Below are 19,995 nucleotides of genomic sequence, written 5' to 3'. Positions count from 1 at the left end.
GTTAAAAATGTCTGGATACGCATGTCAGATTTGGCTCTATATGGTTCTATAGTTCTCATACTGCATGGTCAATCCCATTCGAATCCAGGTCAATTTTCATGAACAGAAGACGGATTGTATTCTATTCTTCAATAATGATTAATAGTCCTGTTATAAAAGTTAGACAAATATGAAAAGGGAATATTTCCTTGTTTTCGTTGAAGAGAGATGTGACCCTGCCTTTGTAACCATGTCAAGAAGACTAAGATCATTAAAATCTAAACTGGACAGAATTATGAAAAGAAGTCTTTGTATATCCCTCAAAAAAGTTATGAATTTGGTCAAATCATGACAGGACCCATTGAAAACCAACACGACTATAAAGATCTCTATACAAGTGGACAAGGACATTGTGTTGGTCTGTGTTCTACCGCGTTTAATCGTAATTATTACGTTTATGAGGTAAGATATTATTATTACCTTGTGTGACGTACATCCTGTATCCTTCCTTCAAGTTCATCGATTATTTTTAATAATTTAGTTCTTTGAAAATAAGAGAATGAATGCTGGTGATAACATTTTCAAAGAAATTTCGAGATCATAATTGTCTAATGTACTGGATACAGGATTGTTGTAATACGAAGGTAGACATAAATACTAATTCTAAGAACCAAGCTTCCAAAAAAGCGAGTTAAAAAAAATGCTTCCAACTGTTAGGCTTCGAAATAGTTGATGTAATTATCACACAAAATGATATCATTTAGTTTGTACATCAATAAACATTACAATGGTGGTTCCATGCTTGGTAAAGCATAAAATCGTCTCTTTTATACCGAAATATTTTGATTGACATTTCAATTTCGTTCTGGGGATGGTAACTGCCCACTCAAAATACCCGTACACAATATGAACAAACATTATATTGTTTGAGATTAGAAAATCTATTTGTCAGATAGCAAAAAGGTATGACAACTTGAAGTTAGTTTTGATCCCGATACCCATTTAACTGGGTCCATTGAACAAAAAGAAAAAAAAAGGAGAACGTTGTTTTCCTTGGTGAGGCTCGAACCCACAACATTCACGTCTACATCCAGACCGCGTGGTTTACTAACTATCTATAGAACAGGCCGGTCCCAACAAAATTTGCGCCACTGGTGATAGTTAAATTCTAATTTTGGTTAAGACCATGCAACACAGATCCCCCTAATAAAAAGAAAACCGCATTCTCCAGGTGAGGCTCGAACTCACAACCTCCGCATGCCTACATCGTAGCCAGACGGCGCTGGGTACTGTCTATAAGTACAGCGCGCTAACCAATTGCGCCACTGGAGATAGTTAATCCTTAAAATCGCTTAATTGATTAGGACCCTGAACCACATTTCCCTGTAATAAAAAGACAATCTTTTTCATCAAGTGTGGTTCGAACTCACAAATCCTCCCCATCTCCCTAAGCCTATAGTATAGCCACACGGAGTGGGATACAGCGCGATACACCATTGCACCACTTGTGACAGTCGAATTCATAAACGCCACAGTTTCCCCTTATAAAAAGTAAACCTATTCTCCAGGTGAGGGTCGAACTCACAACCTCCGCATGCCTACAGCGTAGCCAGTCGGTCGCTGGGTACTGTCTATAAGTACAGCGCGCTAACCAATTGCGCCACTGGAGATGGTTAATCCTTAAAATCGCTTAATTAATTAAGACCATGAACCACAGTTCCCTCTAATAAAAAGACAATCTTTTTCATCAAGTGTGGTTCAAACTCACAAATCCTCCCCATCTCCCTAAGCCTATAGTATAGCCACACGGAGTGGGATACAGCGCGATACACCATTGCACCACTTGTGACAGTCGAATTCATAAACGCCACAGTTTCCCCTTATAAAAAGTAAACCTATTCTCCAGGTGAGGCTCGAACTCACAACCTCCGCATGCCTACAACGTAGCCAGTTGGTCGCTGGGTACTGTCTATAAGTACAGCGCGCTAACCAATTGCGCCACTGGAGATAGTTAATTCTTAAATCGCTTAATTGCTTAAGACCGTGAACAAAAGTTCCCCCTAATAAAAAGACGATCCTTTTCATCAAGTTTCGAACCCACCAATCCCCCCCCCCCCCCCACCCCTCTGCTCCGCATAAGCCACAGGGAGTGGGATATAGCGTGATACACTATTGCGCAACTTGAGACAGTCCAATTCATATGAACGCTTATTTGAGACCATGTATCACTAAACCACATCTCCCCGTAATAAAAAGAAAAACATATTCTCCAGGTGAGGCTCGAACTCACAACCTCCGCAAGTCTACAACGTAGACAGTCGGTCGCTGGGTACTGTCTATAAGTACAGCGCGCTAACCAATTGCGCCACTGGAGAGGATTAATTTTGAGCTGCAATCAAAGATATGAAACCAAAGACGGCATTGGGCATTTTTTGCTTTTTTTTCTACGTTATTTTCACAGAACTACAGCAAATCAATGAATCGCAACCACAATTATTGTTTCATTTATAATAGCGGTTATCTGGAATTGCTTGTTCTACACTAACGGTACTAAATATATATGTCTTATTTAATGTTTTATTTTTGGCTATAACATCATTATGTTCGTTTTTCATATGTCTTCCATAATGTAAAACTTTAAATGAAAGCCGAAATGGTATAATAATAATAATAATAATAATAATCCGTTTTTTTATATAGCGCTCAATACACCGATCCAACGATGTGCACAAGCGCTTTACAGATATATTAGATATCTAGATCTAGATCTAGATCTAGATCGAATCACATTAAATTAATCGATATGAGATGGAGAGAACAGAACATGCGTCAGACAGACAATAGATAACATTTCTATTTGAATATTTTAGAAAACAGTGGCGACACAGAACAAGTTTTCTGTCGGAAGTATACTTTTTTGGGGTGACAAACCGCACAAATTAATAATCTGACTTGTTGTCTATTTCTTTTTAAATCTGACAAATAGATTTTAACCTAAGCTGGTCGGGAAATTTGAGAATCTGATTTTGGTTGCTGTGTTATCATTCCTTGATTAAAAATAATTCAGCTAACTACCCCTCCCCCATAACAATGCTATAGCGATGCGCTCCTGTGCCCTTTTAGACTAATCATTAATTTAGGGTGCGAAAATGAGTAGTTTCAGTATTATCAACGGCATCTCGCTCATTCCTTTCACAGTGATCTTTTATCAAAATGTTATTGTATGCAAATCAGCTCTCCACATAATTATATCTATTTTGGATTTCACCGCTCGTATATAAAGTTGCGGTATTTTATCGCCATTACTGCGCAAATCTTACAACATTAGTCTGTAACTATTTATATCAGAGTATATTATCCAAACAACAATATTTGTACATGCAGTGATATTAGACTGATAAACTAACGAATCGGGGTTAATTGGTATTTGCTCGAAAAGCAATACAGAAGATGCTGTCTGTGTGATGAATTTACAAAATAGGGAGCGAAAATAATAACCATGTATTTATAAAACGTGACTCATCATCATCATCATCATCTTCTTCTTCTTCGAAACATGTTGACGGCTGGTTCGTAAATTGAATTGTAATTGGGACATTGTAAATGCAGCGAAAAGAGAAACTACTTGAGCATGTTCTAATAGTAATATTACACTTTTAATGATAATAAACATGCTCCTGATCGTGTTTTTCTAAAAAAAAGTTACACCGTCATTATTTTTCTTTCGCACCGTCGCTGAATCCGCCGTTACAATGACAACAGTTTGGCAGCATTCTACTCCAAAACCACAACACCGCACGCATCAACTTGCGCTGACACCAAATCGAACTTACCCCAAATGAATGAAAGAAACTATTGACAATGGACAATGGGGGTTTTAAAACCAGTTAATATTTGAGCCATTTCGATCGCAAATGTCTCTTTCTTAAACACTTGACGTCGATTTTGGCATACCTTTTATGTGAAATCATCATTTAACTTCTATTTATATGTGCATTAGCTTTTAAAGAGGAACAGGCAACTTGTTGTTTGGTGTCTATTGGTATGACAGACACCGCAAGTGCCACTTAGGATCAATTCAGAAATGATAAAGTTTACAATCCGTGACGTGGGTGGAACAATGCAAGCGATACAGTATGATCATTGATAGCTGTGTTTAATTTTCAACGTATTCCGAGGCAATTTACTTTTCAATAGGGGGTATAATTCTGTGGTTTTTAATTTTATCTTTTGATCAAGTATCATAGCGGGGCGTAGTTTGTAATGAAGCAAAAGACTGCATTAAGATTAATGTTTATGTGTCTGTCAATCGTATCCAGTGAATTGTCAAATCTGTTTTTATGTTTTCATTTTTTTCTACCTTGAATTCTCGAAATTTATAGAAAACGTTGAGTCGAGGTAGACCACGACAATCGAAACAATTGTACCGTAACCGTTTTATGTTTTCTTGTTTCTTCAAGGTCCGCAATATGAATCGCCTGTTGTAAAGTGTCTATATATTTTGATTTATTGAGAATGGCACATTCAAATGTGAACTTCAAGATGAGTTTCTTGTTTAAAAGAATTATTATTGTTGCACGGTTTCTAAGTAAACGCAAATTAACTTATTTCATGAAGGAGGAAAACTGGAACTCTAAACATTCAAACTTTCAAAGAAAAGTACATGAGTTGCCATCATTTAAAACATAATTATGAGTGATGCCTGTCAGAGTCTCGATAATGACAACTCGACGCAATCAGAATCACGGGAGGGGGGTCGTTCTATAATTTTTTTTTCTCGCTTTTTCTTTCCCAATCTCCCTTCTTTCTCTCTCATGTTTTGTTTTACTTTTATTTCTTTAGCCTTATTTTATTTTGGGGGAGGAGGGCATAGACCCTATTGCTCCTCCGTATATATATGCCACTACTTAAAATGTATTTCTTTTTCTTCTTACACGCCTATATACTATAAGAACAACGTAATGTGTCAGCACAACATGATTACCACACACTATAAAAGGAAGGAAGCAAAACCACATCACTCCTCTCGGTATTTTTGGTAGTGACCATCAACTCGTTGTTCTTCTATCTCTTATCTGTAATTTCGCCCTTGCATAGTTATGAATGCACTTTCACTGAAAAAGATATCTTATATAAACGTGTCCAAACCAAGGATTTGATAAAACAATTTCAAGATGTCATTGAAAGATATATACAATAGACATGCTAATTAGAAAAGATAGGAAGACATTTACAGAGGCGTTGCTAAGGGGGAGGAGGGTTAGGTCACCCTCATTAAAGTGTGATCGCAGCGCCCCTTCTTTATCAAAGGTCAGTGGCGTATCCTAGCCGGCATACCCCCTTTTTCTATTTGAAGTATCAGACAAAAGCAAATAGCATCCTTGCCGGTTAAGACTCATGTACCCACTCCAATCTGGGGAGGACCCCCCCCCCCCTCACCTGTTTATCATTTCCTGGATATGCCACTGCAGCTGGATATTAGGCATAACATTAATGAGCTTTGTTACAGTCATCTTATAGGCATGTATTTTTTCTTATATGCATTGTTCGGGCAGTATTAATGAGTAAAGGATTCGTCCTTTATACCATGCTGTTAGTTTATTCTTAATGTTCGCAATGTCCACAGTGATTCGAATTCCTAAACCCACCCGTCATCATCACAAACTGTAAAAGAACATGGTCAGTGATGCCATTGAAAACCGAAGATCATTATTTCGTAATTTCCTGGACTCCGTTTGTATTTGTCTGAGCTGTCCCTTGGTCATACTATTGGTTGATTGGCATATCTCTGTTGATATCGCCCAAATCGACATTGACATGACAGTCATTACACAGTTACTGTGACTTGTTTCCCCGTAGCTCTCGATGGGTTAAGCAGACAAAACCAATTGGGGGATGATTGGTCCTAAACTAGTTATCTAGTTAGTCAGAGCATAGACCTACCACCAACTGGACAATCATCGAAGCGTTTGGGCTGAAAAGATGATAGTCACCGCGCGTAACCTGATCGCAGAATGCGACAGCTGAGAAGTCTCGCGAGAGCAGTAAATCATTACGCAATTATCCAGCTGTCGAATCGAAATTCATTCGCTGCTTCTTCAATGTCTACGTTTCTGTGTAGGTCGCAAGCGGCAGCGAAATTCCGCATACGCTGCTTCTATACCGTATGCCACGTTGGTGTATTACGATACATCGTCTCCGAATGGTCCTCGGGAGCAGCGTACGCCTGAGATGCAATTTACCGTGCATGTACGAGAATATATATCTAGACTAGATCAGCTGTGTACGCGATAGTCATGGCAATGCCAATGGCCTTTCCGATGGAAGATTTCTCCGATATTAGTATTGAAGAGTTAGAGGACTGGAATGATCTTGTACTGAATCCGCATGATGATGAGATTGGCATACATACAGTGGATGATTCCGCTAATAATTCGAGTGAACTTAAACGGAGTGCGTCATCAGGTAACCGGCATTATTAAAATTATTTGTTGTGTAGTCCCATCCATTATTGTTGATGTTGCAAAATAATAATGTTTAGACTCTAAACGTTTGTGTGTGGTGGACACGGACGATGCTGCGGATGATCGGAGCTGAAATCAAGAATCAACGATTGTGTGTAATAATCTCTACACTTAAAACTCAAAAACACGAAAAAACGTAGACTAGACCCTATGTAACTCTAAAATTACATAATATAAACAAAAGAACTCTAGAAATCTAGACCTAGCTAGAGCCTAGACTAGTCTAGAGATAAGCAGATAGATCTAGGCCTAAATCTAATCAGAATAATTAAATTATTGTTAACACGAAGGCGAACAGCATTTTAAATTTAAAAAAAAAAAAAAATTGTCCTAAAAAGTAGATTTAGTAATGATTATTTTATTAACTGTACAATACTTTGTTTATATATGAAGTCACTCTTGTCAAAATTATGAAAATGATATAAATGCAAATAATTGTTTTCCCCATGTCTGTACAGATCAAGGACCAGGCACAAGTCGTCATCTGGATTTGTTCTTCACTGTTTTAAAGAAGTCCTCTTGAGTGTTGACTTTTGTTTATTTTTTCTTTCTTTTTTTAGCCACAGCTTCTGAAAGTGGAGGTGCTTCAAATGACCGTCCAACAAAGAAGAACAAGGCAACATCCAAGGGCAAGGCAACATCCAAGGGCAAGGATCATCCACCAAAAAAAACAAAAGGTATTGGTTGTAATCAATTTCTATCATAAGTATTTGTACATTTAGTTAAGTTAATTTGTATTGGCCTAATTTACTCAGACTATAATATTTACCAAGTTTGGAGATGGTATGTGCATGGGAATCGGTAGAAGAATGTTAAATGCGTATTATTATTTACTGTAATTTCTGTCAAAATACTTTTTTTTTTTTTTTTTAGACTTTAAATACATTCCAGCCCTGATAGTTTCATCTAAATTGGTGGTCCTACTAGTGTAATTTGTTTGGCATAGTTTAATACTACATCCCTAATATTGATGAGACATTATTATAGTTTAACTTCAAAGTATTTTATTGTCAAATATCTCTTTGTAATAAAACGAAATTAAGTTTTTCCTTTTGTTTATTATTTTGCAGCATATTTTGTCATGACAGATGAGGTTCGTTGTGAACTACAGGGTGCGTCGAAGGAAACTGTGGCAGAGATTTTAGATACCGTGTCAAGTGCAGAACAATTTTCAGGCGAGCATGGCTATGGTTCAGATGTGCGGAATTTAGCATGCCAAATGATAGCCAGGAAAGGAGATGCATCTTTTGCAGTACTCTGTGCCCACACAATAAACAATATTTTAGATATGGTTCAGGATTTGAACAAGACTCCCATTGGCTCAGGTTTACAGGATGAGACTTTCAAACGGTTCCATTCATTGAGGACATGTAAGGAGCAGAAAGTGGAATGGAACACATTTCTCCAAGATAACAATCTAGATTCTTCCAAAGCAATTGTCGGTACTTTGTTATACCAATTTGTCCTTGAGACGGCACTAGATAAGGTAGTATTAGAGGTAGGGAAACGGCAGGACTCATCCTGTGAAGACACGGAACGTAAGAAGAGCCAAGACGATGGTGATCGGGAAGCGCAGATCCTTAGATATATTTCTGGGTTTATACCGTACGCCCTAGGAAAGCGGTATCAAAGATCCAAGCAGACACTTGCCAAGGAGTATGTGGCGATACTACAATCCTGGAGATCAACCAATGACAAACAGACAATGGCCCCATCATTTTTGTCATACACAGTGGCATGGGTGGAGATGCAAAACAGAGGAGGGCTTTTTACAGTCACTGATGATGTTTTTAGATTTTTTTGGGCTTTGGAAAGGATATCCAAGGGTTATCTTAATCAAAATATGTGTTCGTTAAAAAATAAGAATCTCAAAGAAAATCTAACTGCCAAATGCCGCAATAATGAAAATGTCTTAAAAATATGGAAATCCTTGGTTCAATCTTGCTCTGTAAAAATTGATGTTGAACCCCTTTTTATATCAGTTGTTAATTACTGGGTTAAAATCCGAATATTTGCCTTTGTAAAAGCATACAATTTACTTCGTAAAGATACCAAAAAAACATCTCTTAAAGGGGAGAAGAGTCTACGTAAAGAACTTCTGAAGAAATAAGTAATAACCGCTAGTAGAACCGCCGCTACACTGCCTGTGATGTTGTATTAGGTCTTCATTTGTCAGAACAGTTATCTTTAAAGTTGTCAGAGCCCGTTGTTAGATTCTCAGATGAAATTCGAATCCACCTGTATGAATGTAATATTTCTAGGAGACACATTTTCTTTTGGTGTACGTTGTGCACATACAGTTTTGTTATAGTGGTTATAGTTATTAACATGCAAATGTGATTTGTAAGCTGAACCTTTACTTTATTTTCTTACATCGTATGTGAAATGTGCGTTATAAACTGTTGTGAATTATTTTTCTTAGTTACATGCGCGTCATAAAATATGATATTCTTTTAAATAGTATGCTTACATTTTAGTGAGTATAAGTGTTCTAATGATGTGTACTTTATGACTTGCTATTATGTTGAAGTCTATCAGGTGTAGGGAAAAGGAAATGTTTTTTTTTAACTGAATTTTTAAAAATTATTTTCTTTTGTCCTACTTTTGTCCTACATGTAGAATAAACTATAACAATTACAAATTCATGTTATATATATTTTTTAACTCGAGGTATTTCAGTAACCCATCAAGGACGATGGCCCATTTATTCCTAGCTTGGTAGTCCTACACTTCGGCAAGATGATTATTAATTATATGAAGTGTACAAGGAGAAAAGGCTTAAATTTCCCTTTTTATCCCTACATGTATTTTGATACTCTACCAGCTTTGATTATATTTTAATGATTTGTATTTATTGCCAATTTGTTCTGGAAAATAATGATCAATTTGCCTTGAATTAGCTCTCGTCCTTAATGGGTAGATCTATAAAGGTAACATTGACATTAACATTATACAGTGAAACCTCACAATAAGCAGATCGGACCAAGTAAATGACCTCATTATATCGGGAAACTCACAAAACAGCTTGTTAAAGAGGTTCGACTGTACATAATATTCTAGGATTCTCCATTTAACCAGTTCAGGACTGGTCCGAAAAAATAATTGGGTTCATGGAGAATACATTTTGTATAAAAATCTGTCAGTCGTTAGCAGGTTAAGAAATTTTGTATATAAAAGATATGTGCAAGTAGATATGTCGCCAAGAAATCATCTTTTCATCTTTTGAATGTGTGTTGGGGGGGGGGGGGAATAAAATTCATGAGAAGTAACTGAAATATACTGTGATTGTTAGTAATGCACAATATGCAGTTCAAGAGCTAGCCTGAGGTAACTTGCATATACCTTTTAAGTTTTAATGGACTTTAATAATAAATTACTCTCAACACAAGTTTTACATGATTGTCATGATTGAAAGGCTTTTTATTAACAACTTTTTAATAAAAAAATTCCTCTATAAATGTATATGCTGTTTCATGTATTTACTTAAAATTCAATACAACATCTCATGGGAATCAGTTAAAAAATGAACAAGTCATATCCATTTGAAATTATCACACATCTCAAATTCTCAATAAAAGTAAGTGATACATTAATTTACAAGATTTTCCCAGAAAGATATTTGTGACTTCAATAATATACTCATATAAGATTCTTTGTATATACATATTAAAAACAAAATGGAACAATGTTTACCCAATGAAAAAATGGTACATTGATTATGTGTATCCACAAAGTATCACCTTTCTGATAGTAATTCTTCTGTCACCACAATCTGAACAAGAGCAGTGTGAAAGCTCCAAGTGCTTTTGGTTGAATTTGGCAAAGTTAATGGATCACTTTAACCCTTTTTTCCTTCTTGGCCTGGGAGAGTTTCACATGGATCCTAAGTTGAACCATCAACTTTATTTCTATGGTTGAACTAAAATTATGGAAAGCCATTTGTAGCCGTATATTACAAAACATTTTTTTTTTTCAAGGAAATTAACGGCTCTCCATTAATTCTAAGTCTAACCTCAAGTTAAGTTTCACTAAAGATCTTTGTGAAACACCCCCTTTGTCTGCTGGTCAAGCAATTATGGCCTGAAGTTAATTTAAAACACCTCCAAACCATTATGCCAGTGGTAGTAATACATGTATCGAGCACTGTCTCAATAACTGGGATGTTTGTAATGTAACCTAGTTCATGATAAAGATGCACAAGAAAACATTCCGTCAAAATTCGACTACATTAGGTAATCTGTGGTCATGAATAACATTTGTTGTAGAGATGAACAAATAATTTTGATTGTTTGTATAGCACAAAAATGTTTTCCAACTTATATCATGGAAATGTATCTTTGATCCACTTTTGTGGATATATTGCAAAGCAGGCCATCGTCAAGAAAAAGTGGCCAGTACTGGGTCCCATTTCTAATCGTTGTTAATACTTTAAACACAACTACAATATTCCCTGCTGATTGGCAACTGACATAGTAATTACAAAAATTTTACATTTACACTTGAGAAAGTTATATGAAACAGTAATCTTGTGAAATTTCCTTAAGGTGATCTAATCAAGAATCATGTATTAACGTTTCAGCAGCAACGTTGATATAATAAAAAGTTCCAATTTAAAGGGAACAAGTACCCCATAATTAATAATATTATTATATAATAATAGGTAACATTTTTAGTAGTCCTTTCCACCAACAAGTTCAGAAAAATGGGTTTTCAAACAAACTGGAAAACACATTACCATACTAATAAAAGCTTGAGTTCATGTGTCAACATCTACAATTTGTCTAGGACGAAGGCATCTTCCACGATTACATTGTCTCCAAACGAACACATGAAAAAGGCTTGGTGCAAACGGAAGCATGAGGCCATTTTGGTTCCCTACACGGTGATAATAAATTGTATTGTTTATAAATTACACAACCTTTTACAGAATGTTGGGCAACTATTTAATATAATTCAACGCTACCAAAATGTATGTGTTCTTCTTTGCCTGGTGATTCCCTTTAACATTAAAACGACTCGGGTTGGCACATCTGGAAGACGTAAACAGACTTTGTTTCAAATCTTGATGTCCCTTTCTATGGAATAGTCTTTCAAAAAATGTCATTGTACACATAGATGTACAAGCCAAAATGAATGAAATCAAAATGACAAGAAATCATCTTCAATCATTTTCTCTTTTTACTACCATGTTCCATGTTGCCAACATGTCTTTTCCTTTTGGGAAGTGGGAGTCCTTGTACATCATCAGTCCCATCACTCTTGGTCACATTCCCATATTTTGATGCTTTGACAGCAGCACCTGCAACCTGCAAAGTCAACATGTTATTTGCTACCTGCTGAATAGTAGGGTTGTCATTAGAACCTCCTGCACCTCGCTGTTTTGAGAAGTATTCCTCAATAGGATCTTGTGAAAATTTCTCTGACAAGACGTACTGTACACCTTCTTCCACCAACAGCTCCTTAGTCAATTCAACGAATGAATTCACTGCAATCATAAACAAACAGAAATGAACACTCAATAATTTTTTTTTAATATCAAGTGGGATTGTATAACAGAATAAATCAATCAATGGTATCTATTTAAAAATCTAGCAGATATTTATGGTTTGTATTGCACTGCTAATCACTGAAGACATTTCAACTGTGATTTTCAAAAAGATACTACTCACTAGAAACACAATGATTTTGATTTCTGGCCCCCCAAAAGAAACAAATAAAAAGGTTCCTTATGTTAGTTAGTAAATGTATCTACAATTAGTGGCCTGGCATGACTTTTGAGTCCTGGAAGGGAGACAAGCAACTCTTACCAGTTATTCTCAATCCATCTCGTGTCTCTTTGCTGATGCATCTTCTTTCTCGTTCAATTGCAGACAGGTTGGGTGAATCAGCAATTGCCTTCTCCCAGTCAGATAGGTACTGCAAGAAAACGTCTCTCAGCCACTGAAATTTAAATTTGAAAAATTGATTCCAAAACATTTAACAGAAAGTTGGCGTAAGGCCACAGTGAACTTAAAATATTTCAAATATTTTTATCTAGCACAAATCACAATTAATGCCACATGATAGGGTGAGAATAAGGGAAAATGAAGTGAATTATTTTTGGAGGGAGAAATTTTGAAGCCTGTGTGAAAATCACACTCTAAGATCGCTTTGCATTGAACTCTTTGTAAATTCAGGGGGTTCTTTTGGGGACAGAATGCCCATAGCCTCCCTGTTTTTTTCGTTTTTTTTGCACTGGAATAACTTTATATGGCCACAAACATTTTTGAATGTTGTATGTAAACATAAACAATGTGTCATTTTATAAAGACATATTTATTAACATGAATAAGACTGCCAGTGCCTAGAATTATACTACTTTATATACATCGTACCTCAAATCTGCTATCGTCAACATCACGGTAGGGCAAGAGATTGGGATTTCTCTTCCGTTGGCCTTCTGATGCAGTGGACACGTTCAGACAATCGAAGAACTTGTTGAACATTTCAACAAACTGCCTAGTTCCATCGGTAGAGGTATCCCCGGTGTTGTCACTCCTGAGTTTCAGTGCGTTTGCAACCGATTTGCTCAACACCTGGAGAATAATTAAACAAGAATGTACAAAAATAAAAAATTACTGTGAAAAAACATGTGACAACGTAGTTGATAGATATATACATTTATTTGCACATTTGTAATATGTCCATGATATCGTTAACAGGGCGCAACCCCCCCCCCCCCCCCCCCCGCAAAAAAAAATTTAAAAATTTAAAAAAAAAATTAAAAATAAAACAAAAATGTAATACTTAACGATTATCAAATTCTCAGTCATCTCTGTAAAGAAGTGTGGAAACCAAATTTGAATACTCACTTGAGTTGCTAATTTGACTCTCATGCGGAGGGAAGGGTTCAAGTACAGGTGTTCATGCGATAATCTAGGTAGGAGTCGCAAGTCCGAGGTGCAGTCCCATTCATAAAGCTGAATTAGATGTGTCCAGCGCATGTGCTTCTCGCCAAACTGAAATCAAACAAAGATATAGCATGAATTATTTCATTTTATCAAGCTGTAATACAGATAATAAAATTTGATACTTGTAAGGCTTTGTTATATGACAGACTATATGAATAAAGAGAGAGAGAGGGGTAAATGTAAATTTAATTTCAGAATTGAAATAATTGAAAATACAGTACAATTTATAATCTGTTACAAATATGTTTGAGCGAGTATTGGGCAAAGGTACTGTAGGTATACAATGTACATGTACAGGTTGTAGGTGTGTGTGTATTGTAAGGAAATAAACATGGAATAAAATATTTTAAAAAATCATGACATGAACATGGGACGCACCTCCAATATGGATTTCTCTATTTTCATGTACACTAACATTTCCACAGGTATTTTTTCTTAATTTGAAGAAAAAGATTAAATAAGACACTGCTCATTAACACACTTACTTGCAAGTTCCTACTTTTGCGGTTGAATCCAGAATTCTCCAGGTTGTTGCGTGCTGTTTTCAACAGATGCGGAACATCGCAGAAGAAGTAGATTTTTCTGTCCTGATCAGCGGGGTTTATGGTGTAGTAGCCGTGAACATCATCAGTGCATATCCGAAAAAATTTCCTGTTACACGATGCCCCATCCGCCACAACAACTCGTACCTTCAGCCCCGCTGTCTCGACGGCCAAGACTGTTTTCATGACACAGTCATAGATTTCCCCGCTGCGTAGAGATGAAGTTGGGAAAAGGGCTACAGCTTGCTTCGCGGGAGAAAACAAGCCACGAACCATGATCATGAATGCATGGCTTGCAAGTTCATCTGTGTCCTCCTTTAGGCGCTTTTCAAATGCACGCAACTCATTATTTATGCTGCCTACATCTACAAAACCAATGAGTTCTCCAGTCGAAGAAGAGTACACTATGCCTGATTTAGTCTTCATTTCATCACAGATGAGTGATACATTTCTTTGGAACTCGTGCTTCAAATTCATCTCTTTGATAGTTTGCTGTATCATATCGTGATGGACTCCTGTTTTCGGTTGTGTGTAATGTGTATACTTTGTAAGTGTTCCTATTGCAGGTAATATCAAAAACTTACTGTCTTTGATAAGTTTGTATGCTGCGGGGGACTTGCTGTGCACAGCAATTGCCCATCGAATAACCGATGGATGCCATCGCATCTGTCTCCTGTCTCCTGTCTTCAACGCCTTTGTTTGCTCCTCCCACAACAGCTTTTGTGCCGACTTATCCACAAGATTCTCTTCAATCACCCCCGCTGCACCTTTCACCATCTTTTCAATCTCTTCCGTGTCTCCAACCGGCACACTCTCCTCTCGAAACATTTTCCTTATTTTGTCCTGAAGTCTCCTCTGGCTACTCTTTACCTTCATTCTGTCCTTCTGTATGTTCCTAGCTCTGGATATCAGTTGCTTTTTCGACAGAGATTGCAACTTGGCCTTTGACGAAACACGTGCTTTCATAGGTGAAGACAACCTATTCCTATTCTTCATAGATAATAAGTCACTCCTCTGGATGGAACACACGCTGCATTTACCATTGTCCTCGGCCACAAGTTTACAATTAATGCTGCGGACTGTTTCCTCCGAGTTGGTATCGACTACGTACCCTCTGATGTTTTTGTTTTTAAGAAAGTCAACAAAGTCCTTGTTTCCAACACATACCTTGGACTCGGCTACAGATCTAACAAGTCCCTTGACAGATTCTTCATCCAGAAGAAGAGGGATACCATGCAGAATATTTGCTGAAGGTGCTACTTTCTTGCCCACAAAGGCAACTTCCCATGTCCTGTCTTCAAATATGGCGATGCTTTTTGGAACGCAGACATTGTGCTCCTTTACAATGACTGAGAAGATCAAAATCCGATCATGTTGCTTGCTGAACGACAGCCCATACTCCTCCGCTGCTTCCATCCCTGCTTTTACAACATTTGGGGTCGGAGCAATTCCATCCACTTCTTTACACATCTCACATGTGTCATCATGCTGCTTAAACTCTCTCAAAGGAATGTTGACTGTAAATACCTTCTTCTTCCTTTTCAAAAGTTTGAATCGTGCCAGCTTCCTTTCGCATGTAAGGCAAATAAAGGGTGGAAAAACATCCCCATCTTCCTCCTTTGTATCGATATGAAGTGCCTCTTGGATAGTCCTTTCAAACGCTTCCTTCTTGTATGGATTCCTGTTATCAGCTATTGCAGTCTTTGTTCCACAGAGCCGGCAATACTGTTTCAGGAGCTCTCCGTGCCTAGATGCCATCATCAATCTGTTTTAGCACACACACAAAAAGGGAAATGGTTAATATATAATTCCATCTTGATTGTATCATTAAAATTGGTACAGAAGAAGTTAAATAAATATTTCTTGGACACCAAAACTACAATAGATATAAATTATTATTATTGTTAAAATAAGATGACACCACTCATTGCCAAGTAAAATATAAAATATGTAATTTATTAAATTAACCAATTTTAATTTTACTGGTGCGAAGCAGAAATACATGTAGATGTTCGCATTCATATTCAGGTGTCATGAATTATAATACAAGCATGAGTCAATCACAATATCTAACTTCATGCTGAAATTTACATAATAAGGCTTTAATTACATTTATCCCAGTTATTATTATTATTATTATTATTTATTCGGCAAAGGAAAACATTACATATCAGTGTACACAATACAAAATAAGACATAATTATCAACCATTGGAACGCCAGGGACAGAAAAAGTTAACTAAATTAGACTCTACTGTGGCATAAAGCCTCCTGTCCTGTCTAGTCTCCAGAGAATCTGAAATCGAACCAGAATTGAGCCATAGTCGACATAGACTCTTACTTTTACATTTGTTTAGTCTTATCATTTATATGCGTTGCTTTGAAACTAGTAAAAAAAAGTAAACCGTAACCGTTGGCGTTACCATTTACATTTTCAATCACTCAATCAGTCAATGCACTTTACACACACTGGCCTGGAAGAATACTGGGCTAGACTTTTCCCCGGATATCCCCACATGTGGTTATTTATGTAAGTAAAAATCAAGTCTTCCATATTCTAGTTCAATTTTCTTTTATTTTTTAAATGACAAACGAGCAATGGGAAAGCTTGTTATTATTTGTTTGTAAATTGTAATAGGCCTAGACCTAGTTTACTTATTGTTCTACCGGTGGTTAGCATAATCTATAGTAAACATTACATTTCGTACTCGTACGTACGCTTGCATGTGATAAGCAACACTTTTCCGTAGAAAATGCCCTGCAAAATGCGTAGGCGTGACGTAACCATTACAATTTTCACGAAAATCGGTGAAATAAGCCTCAAGTTTAGTATTTTTTTTCTGAATGTGCAAACAACTGCACATCGCTAATACAACATTCAACGTGAAGACGGGAATACAAAGTATACAAATACGAGATGTAAACGATGGAGAAATGTGCGGAAATATCCGAAAAAACAGGGAATCTAAGCAAGTTTTTGAAAGGTGAAGTCGTACCTACCTTTATCGAACGGTTGATCTTCGGATTGATGTCAAATCAAGAAGGATTGGTGAAATTCAATCGGATTTTTTCAGGCTTGTTCGGAGTATCGTAAAGAGAAACTGCACATAAATACTGCTATACTATGAACACCAATGTTATACTGCGCATGACACTTTCTTCCGGGTGACGTAGTATGGCTAACACAAAATCGAGTTGATGAATGCAAACTATAAGCGAATCGTCAAAAGAGGGCCGGGGAGATCGCGGTGACCATCATCGAGCAAAAGGGTTTAGTGTAAACATTCCCCGCGGCGAAAAGTCGTAAAACTGAGTAAAGTGCAAGTAAAGCATCGGTCAGCGCGCTATCAGCTCGGAACAGGTGCAATCGATCAGTTTTCCAGCGATGATTGTCCAGTTGGTTGGTGGTAGGTCTATGGTCAGAGCGTGTCTTGGAAATGCACTACCCACCGTCTTTACGGGTTATGTAAATGTGTATGCTTTCCGCTCTCTCCCTTTCCATCTCACTCTCTCACTCACTTTCTAAAAAGCTAATTATTTCTACTGAGAGTTTACAGAGAGATCATGTCAATGAGAAAATGACAGCGATAGTAGAGATGATGAATAATTATTGAACACTGATACAAAGAACAACATAACCCTTTATAGTATCATAAAGATTTAAAAAATACCAATAACCAGTGACAAATAATGAGAAATGTAGACTTTATCCTCGCCACGCCCATCTTATCAACAGATGCGTGTCCCTCGATGTAAATAGTATAAGGCAGATAGGTTTATATTTGTATCTGTTTCCATGACTACAAGATGGGTATATGCATAACATTGCATAATACTACAATATCTTTGATTTTCACCAACAATTTTCAGCAAGTGATCCATCATTTTCATGGCATATTTATCAATGAAATGTTTGATTTTCTAGACCACAGCTATTCATGGCATTCCAGTTGTTGTCCGCACTGATATATATTTGGATGGATGTAAATAAACGGTGAGCAGTGCAGCAGAGCAGAAAAACAAACTTTCTATTTCTTCAGAATTTGTATAGAATTTAAGAGACCTCATCCATTGGCCTTATCAATTTTTAGTCAAACTCAAGGGGTAAACTATGGAACTAAATGTAGTTGAAATGGCATGTTGCTATAAATCAGAAAGAGCTAAAATCTACAACCCATTATTTTAGTTTAACCCGTTTTGTGGAAAATGGGTCATGGCTCATTACGAAGCACGGTTTTTACTATATATTTTAAGATAAATTTGAACAGGTTTATAGCCAGAATCGTGACAGGGTGGCATGCAAGATTATGGGTTAGTTTACAGGATCACAACGCAAAACAACCCTTAGAATGAAGGAAACAAAAAAGAAAGAAAAGAACAGTACTTACACAAGTGGGGTGACGTCGCTCCACAACTTAAAAGCCATCCGGACGTCGTGACGAACTTGGACTTCGCTGACTGAAGAAGCTTTACGCATGGTCGGGAAATTCACTATCCTATACGTCAACGTCTCTTTATTCCACCGGTAATTACCGCCCGCGACGTTGTAACGTCGCACGCGGTTATTCGGTTGCGTGTCCTTGTTACCGCAGCGCGGTTTTATCATCATAACTCTTGTGTCCTCCGTAATGGTTCCCGTAATGTCGATGTTGGCGTAGCGTTGAAATTCGCTGACGGCGCGTTGAAACTGTTCGCTGCCCAGCGTCTCACCTGGAGTTTTTCCTGGTTCGATGTTGCTCGTAGACAGGTAGCCGTACTTCTCGAAAAAGGGCTGTAGTGATCCACGAGATTTGGAGACAAAAAGGTAAAATGGTAGTTACAATATGAGACTGAATTCTATGTACGTCGAATAACAATTCATTGACTTTGATATTACTTAACTGTCTCATTCTTGTTCATAACTTGACCTTCCTATCTTGTAAAACAAAGCATGAAAGGGCTAATGGAGCATAGTATATAAATGCTGATTTTTCCCAGTTTTATTGAATTAATAGAGACACTTTATATAAAAGTGGTTGAAACTACAAAGGAAAACAATCGTACATATTGGGCACCAACAACGAGATGGAAGATAATAGAGGCGAGCGTCAAAAACGGACTAAAAAATTTAATCATTTATACCGGAAGAGGAATTATAACAGAGAATGTGTGAGAGAGAGAATGCATCAGAGAAAATCTCCCTTTCAAATGTATTTGGAATAAAAACTTAACTTACCAAACTTAACCTGAGGTCCGCTAGTTCGTTGTCTGATACTGGTGCGCTATGTGCTGGGTTTAACATTAAACATGAACAAAGAACCAACACGATGACATGTCTTAATGATGCTTTACTCCTCCTGTATCCTTCCATGATGAAATAAATATCTACCGTCTCTCTTATGAATACGAATCTCTTGTTAATTTGATTGTTCTAAGATTCCCTTGTGTCCAACTCACAATATCACCATGAATAAAAGTTTAATAAGTTGGGCAGACGTTATCTTGAAGATGTACTTATGCCACACGAATGAATTAAAAGCTCGCTCTTGTCCACTCGACGGAGCTAATGTTTGTGTGCCTTCTCAAATAATCACTCGATTCGACCTTGTTTCTACTTTAGTAAGTCAACACAATCAATAATGCACGCTGAACTAAATCTTCCAGTGATGAAGTTGTTATTTGCTTTTCTCCTCACAGGGCTCTCGACTGAATGTTTTTGTTGTGACTAAATCTGCTGCTGAATGCTGTGTAACTTGCGAGTTCACCCGTATTTATGAGCGCCTTTTTGAGTGACGTCATGGTAAAGTTATCGGCGGGGGTAGCGATTTGTAAATTTGATTGTTTAGTTGGCTCGATCGTCTGCTTCACTAACCGTTGCGCAGACCGACGATGCGCATGTGCGGTTGACTCATCACGGACGAGGAATACCGATAGCGAGAGAAGGGTAATGATTTGATTTGATTTAATTTAGAACATAGTATAACAAAAGTCTCTCCTTTTTTCTAGGTTTCTGTCTCTTTTC

The 19,995-nt window shown here is 37.2% G+C and overlaps 3 protein-coding genes and 4 non-coding genes across 7 annotated transcripts in view; 1 reads left to right on the top strand and 6 right to left on the bottom strand.

The window, feature by feature from the left end:
• LOC581157 (collagenase 3) overlaps positions 1 to 19,793 on the bottom strand; it is a 31,107-nt gene extending 11,314 nt beyond the window's left edge. The window contains exons 1-2 of the mRNA XM_030984127.1: positions 19,210 to 19,793; positions 18,383 to 18,765 (exon numbers count right to left, since the gene is read on the bottom strand). Coding sequence (XP_030839987.1) covers positions 18,383 to 18,765; positions 19,210 to 19,344 — 518 coding nt within the window. The 5' untranslated portion in view covers positions 19,345 to 19,793. The remainder of the gene's footprint in view (positions 1 to 18,382; positions 18,766 to 19,209) is intronic.
• TRNAI-UAU lies at positions 1,203 to 1,311 on the bottom strand. Its single transcript has 2 exons — positions 1,274 to 1,311; positions 1,203 to 1,238 (listed from the first exon to the last, which is right to left on the bottom strand). It is a non-coding gene; the product is annotated as a tRNA-Ile (tRNA).
• Positions 1,540 to 1,649, bottom strand: TRNAI-UAU. Its single transcript has 2 exons — positions 1,612 to 1,649; positions 1,540 to 1,575 (listed from the first exon to the last, which is right to left on the bottom strand). It is a non-coding gene; the product is annotated as a tRNA-Ile (tRNA).
• On the bottom strand, positions 1,878 to 1,987 carry TRNAI-UAU. Its single transcript has 2 exons — positions 1,950 to 1,987; positions 1,878 to 1,913 (listed from the first exon to the last, which is right to left on the bottom strand). It is a non-coding gene; the product is annotated as a tRNA-Ile (tRNA).
• On the bottom strand, positions 2,245 to 2,354 carry TRNAI-UAU. Its single transcript has 2 exons — positions 2,317 to 2,354; positions 2,245 to 2,280 (listed from the first exon to the last, which is right to left on the bottom strand). It is a non-coding gene; the product is annotated as a tRNA-Ile (tRNA).
• LOC105445996 lies at positions 5,942 to 9,098 on the top strand. Its single transcript, XM_011682258.2, has 3 exons — positions 5,942 to 6,444; positions 7,064 to 7,180; positions 7,574 to 9,098. The coding sequence occupies exons 1-3, from the start codon at positions 6,276 to 6,278 to the stop codon at positions 8,611 to 8,613; spliced, it is 1,326 nt and encodes a 441-aa protein (XP_011680560.1). The 5' UTR covers positions 5,942 to 6,275; the 3' UTR covers positions 8,614 to 9,098.
• On the bottom strand, positions 9,893 to 17,225 carry LOC100893587. Its single transcript, XM_011682257.2, has 6 exons — positions 16,995 to 17,225; positions 13,939 to 15,760; positions 13,355 to 13,501; positions 12,878 to 13,078; positions 12,311 to 12,443; positions 9,893 to 11,988 (listed from the first exon to the last, which is right to left on the bottom strand). The coding sequence occupies exons 2-6, from the start codon at positions 15,754 to 15,756 to the stop codon at positions 11,669 to 11,671; spliced, it is 2,619 nt and encodes an 872-aa protein (XP_011680559.1). The 5' UTR covers positions 15,757 to 15,760; positions 16,995 to 17,225; the 3' UTR covers positions 9,893 to 11,668.
• Positions 19,794 to 19,995: the final 202 nt, after the last annotated feature.

This window comes from Strongylocentrotus purpuratus, unplaced genomic scaffold, assembly GCF_000002235.5.
Source record: "Strongylocentrotus purpuratus isolate Spur 01 unplaced genomic scaffold, Spur_5.0 spur5_scaffold_14, whole genome shotgun sequence".
NCBI classification, from domain to species: Eukaryota; Metazoa; Echinodermata; class Echinoidea; order Camarodonta; family Strongylocentrotidae; genus Strongylocentrotus; species Strongylocentrotus purpuratus.
Note: the sequence above shows the minus strand (reverse complement) of the source record. Positions and strands in the feature narration are given on the sequence as shown.